Source organism: Lepeophtheirus salmonis, chromosome 1, assembly GCF_016086655.4.
Source record: "Lepeophtheirus salmonis chromosome 1, UVic_Lsal_1.4, whole genome shotgun sequence".
NCBI lineage: Eukaryota > Metazoa > Arthropoda > Copepoda > Siphonostomatoida > Caligidae > Lepeophtheirus > Lepeophtheirus salmonis.
In genome coordinates, this window is record NC_052131.2 from 33,775,028 (window position 1) to 33,779,441 (window position 4,414).

The following is a 4,414-nucleotide window of genomic DNA, read 5'->3' on the forward strand; positions in this document are numbered from 1 at the left end:
ATCATTGATAGAGATTTCAACTTATGTATGTCCAACAAATTGCCTCTTGTATCCATTCTTTTATTTTTCTGAACTTTGAGAGTTCAGTGAAATGGTCCTAATTATACAATCTCCATAGTTTCTTTTTGTTTATTTTTATTAAACTGTTGTCTATTGTGCTTACTTCTATTCTACATATTTCTTACTCTTAATGAATATTAGTAGGTGATATTCATGTCCCACGCATTATTCAGTATTTTTGTACGCCCTTCCAGGACTAATTTTTATAAATCATTCCATAAATGGTAAAAATGAAGTAGCTAACTATCCTTTTCACCACATTATTGACTTCTTGAGTAAGGCAAATGATAAATGATTTCAAGTAGCTACGTCCTTCTGCATCTATGATTATACTTAAACAGCATTTCAAAGTTACTTACTTCAATAACAAAAGAAATTTCTATTTCTTCCTTACTTTAGTGATTGAAATCATCCTACTTTTTTAGTAAGATAGAAAGAAGAGGAGATGAAGTTGGTTTTATTCCTCCTTTTATATTTGAGCCTTCATTCCTCGTACGGAGCCTATTCCATCGTCAAAGTTCATCTCAACTCCACACTTTTCTCCACTCTCCAGAACGGTAAATATAAGTTTAATTTCTACGTCTCATTAGACCTGCTCAAAGAAATATTTCTTGATTTTGTTATGTTTCTGTACTTTTTTCCCATGCTTTTTGGTGTTAAGTGTAAATATATGCCATATTTTTTCTTCTCATTTGCGATATAATTGATTTTTTTCCAAAAAATTCAAAGTCCATAGATATTCACAGAAAATGATTTTTTTTAAAGAACATTTGAATTTTTTTTTTTTTTTTTTTTTTTTTTTTTTTTTTTTTTTTACTAAAAACATTAAAAAATGAAATTTCAACTATTAAATTTTTTCAATAAAAATTTCAAAATTCCACAGCTAAAAAATAAAAATAAATCTTACATATTAATTTCTTTTGTAAAAATTTCAAACATCCATACATAGAGTTATCCACATAATAATCCTTTTTTTCCTCTGCTGTATAATTTTGCCGAATAAACTTTTTTTCTATAATTTTTTTTTTTACCTCTATTTTCTTGTAAAATTTTTCAACCTCACCACAATTTTTTTAAAGTTAATAGCAAAAATTCTTTAATTTTTTTTTGGTTGGGGGTCTACAGCCTCTCCGGCCTACCACATGCAGACCCCCCTGATAGAAATTCTAATAAACTTATCTTCAGAATATACAGGTTGTCTTGACATGAGATCTGATAAAATAACAGTGTTGGACCCGGATTCAATATCAAAGAAATATTACTAACCCATGTTTAAACGAGTATAAAAAGAAAGATCCTTCTAGAATGATGTTTTGTACGTTAGTTTTCGAATAATAAATAAGTTACTTGTGTTTGTTTTGAAAATGGCTTCTTAAAACAAAAAGAAAAAATTACCAGAAAGACATGACAGAAAAAAAATTGTAGCACGCATCGGTTGGCATCTATCCTTCCAGTTAGATTCTAAGTTTTATGTTTACAAAACTAACTTACAATAAAACATCATTAAGATGAATCCATATTTTAATCTTAGATTAATTTTGAAATATAAAATATGCCAGGTAACAATTATTTGTATTCAAAACCATGAAATAACTTCAAAAATAAACATTTTTTACATCTTAAAGACCTATGAGCCCCTTTTTTTGCAAATTCTAAACCAAAATGTTATTTTGAATTGGTCTAATGTCTCATATTTGTAAATTCTAAGCACTTTTAACATGTAAAAAAAAAAAAAAACACCAAATATCACTATGATAACCCTGACAATTTGAATAATGTCCCTGAGGAGAGCAATTTAACTTCATGATGTTTCTTTAAAATAACAATAAGTAGTTGCGATTTTTCAAAAATTAAATAAGAAATATTAAATTTTGTAGGAAAAAATTCAAAAATTAAATTTTTATTTTTTTGGAAAACAATTTAGAAAATCTTTAGCTATTCACAGAAAATATAATTTTTCGGAAAATAATTCAAAGATTAATTTTAAAAAAAAATGAAAAAATTTAATTTTAAATATTAAATTTTTTAGAGAAAAAATATTTGAAAAATTAAATTAAATGTCAGATATTGAATTTTCTAGTAAAAAGGAACAAATTCCTTAATTGGAGGGGTTACAACACCTGCCGCCCGCCCCCTGCGGACGCCACAACAAATATACCCTGAGTTCAACAAGAACATACATTTATAACTCCCCTATAAATCCTCAGTTGCATTTTGCGTCATTCATGCACTTTATTCATAGATATTATCTCCTAAATAATTAAAGATAAAATAAAAAAACACCTTTCTGATTGTTGATTACAAAAAAACTTGCAGTTGAAAAAATGCTTAGAATTTACGACTCTACTCATAGAGGTTATTTAGTGGAGTTACATATCGATACTCAATAGACTGTGTTGATAGCCCCTATGGGCCTTCATCGTGTGCCGAAAAGGATCTGAATCGTATTATAGGAGGTCGGAATGCACTTATTCACGAACTACCGTGGCAAGCATACATTCGTATTCAGATAGCACCTAAAATATACTCAGAATGTGGAGGATCTCTGATTAGTACAAGATATATACTCACAGCAGCCCATTGTTTTATTGGCGTTCCTACGATCTCATTGAACGATGTGCAGGTGATGAGGATTTAATCCTTCGAGTTCTATGGTTTATTATTTTTTTATAGGTAACGCTGGGTGACCATATTCTTTATTCAAATGAGGATGGAATCACTCCAGAGATCTTAGATGTTGATAAAATTATTTTGCATTCTTTTCAATTGGCGAATGTGACAAAGGACATTGCTTTGTTAAGACTTGAGAGAAGAGTGAATATCTCAGATGATATTGGACCCATTTGTTTGCCTTCACTTGGAAAGTATCAAAGCTTTGAACACTTCAATTCTGTGGGTAAGTTTATAGCTTTAGTCATCTTGTAGTATTAGTCACTTATTTATTCCATTATAATCCAGCTAGCGGTTGGGGGCGAACAGGAGTTCATTCACAACCCTCAAGTGTACTGAAAAGAACAGAGTTGGAGATCCTTCCAAATGATCATCCATATTGCTGCTCCAATGGTACTTCTTTAGAGAATAGTAAGCTCTGTGCGTACAGAAATGAAACAAGTACATGTGTTGGGGACAGTGGCGGACCACTTGTGACTCTGGTGGAAGGAAAATGCACTCTAATTGGGATTGTATCTTATGGACCAGATGCATGTGTCAGTGATTCCGAAGCATCAGTTTACACACGTGTTTCACACTATCTCTTTTGGATCCGAGAAAACATGGAGAAGGAATCAAAGAGTTGTGATCTATCCTGTACACCTTTGGGGGCATCTACTGGTATTTACAGAGGTATATTAAGTTATTTATATATATATATACATAATATGAATCATTAATGGCAGTCAATGACCACAAAGTCCAATGTCAAAATGGAGTCTGCAGTTCTCTAGACAGCGGAGAGGATTCTTGTTACCAGCTGGAGCATCCTTGTTCTCATCAAGACCCCCTTCATTGTGGCCCAGAGCTTCAATATAACTCTAAACATATATTAATGGGAATGATAAGAACGCAGGAGTCAGCATCCATTTTGAAATTGAAATGTAAGTAATTAAAACTGTAAAAACGTGGCAAACAAGCCAATTTTTGTTAATGTATATAATCTAATTTGTTCAAAGTTGGATCGTTATGGGTGGAATGTAATAGTAAGACCGGAAACTGTTGCTCATTGGACTCCCCTTCTAAGAATCTCCGTGACTTGATCATAGTTGAAATAGAGGAAAGTTCTAAAGTATTTTATTAGTTGAATCATATCTCTGAAATATTCATCAATTAAATGAATTTTCGGTACGTTAAAAAATAAAAAGATATGACGTCATTTCCTTTATCATGACTCGATGAGGCAACATCATGTTTGGATCTATTAGTATTTATGTATCTTTTTGACTTTGTTTCAAAAACATTATTATCTGAAATATATATGTATATGAATATTTCTTTATCTGTCTATAAGTATCATAGGCTCTAATAACCATTGGATCAACGCCCCGATCGTGAGGTATTGTAACTCTTGAAAAGTATTATTTCGTGTGAGGAAATTTCCTCATCTTTGATGATATACCCATACCTATGTGCCTATACCATAGTACATGATGTATTTATGCATATCTTAAGCAGTAGGAACAGGCAAAATTAGAGGAATGAAAAATATATAAAAAAATATTAACGAAAAATAAATTAATTTATGCTTTTTTAATATATAAATGTGGATACTTTGATATAATTGGCCTATATTGAAAGTTTTTCAAATATTATGGCATTTAAATGCATAGAAAGGTAATTGGAGTGGAGGGGGAAGGCAATG

At 30.8% G+C, this 4,414-nt stretch overlaps 1 protein-coding gene across 1 annotated transcript; it reads left to right on the plus strand.

The window, feature by feature from the left end:
* The first annotated feature begins 466 nt into the window (after positions 1-466).
* Positions 467-4,045, plus strand: LOC121125601 (chymotrypsin-like elastase family member 2A). Its single transcript, XM_040720792.2, has 6 exons — positions 467-617; positions 2,451-2,683; positions 2,734-2,956; positions 3,019-3,402; positions 3,456-3,653; positions 3,729-4,045. The coding sequence occupies exons 1-6, from the start codon at positions 506-508 to the stop codon at positions 3,851-3,853; spliced, it is 1,275 nt and encodes a 424-aa protein (XP_040576726.1). The 5' UTR covers positions 467-505; the 3' UTR covers positions 3,854-4,045.
* The last annotated feature ends 369 nt before the right edge of the window (positions 4,046-4,414 follow it).

Excerpts from the sequence above, each read along its gene's own strand:
- LOC121125601 (XM_040720792.2), top strand. The coding sequence starts at position 506 with ATGAAGTTGGTTTTATTCCTCCTTTTATATTTGAGCCTTCATTCCTCG. Across the intron at positions 618-2,450 it reads TTTCTCCACTCTCCAGAACG|ACTGTGTTGATAGCCCCTAT; the intron begins GTAAATATAAGT and ends GATACTCAATAG. Across the intron at positions 2,957-3,018 it reads TGAACACTTCAATTCTGTGG|CTAGCGGTTGGGGGCGAACA; the intron begins GTAAGTTTATAG and ends ATTATAATCCAG.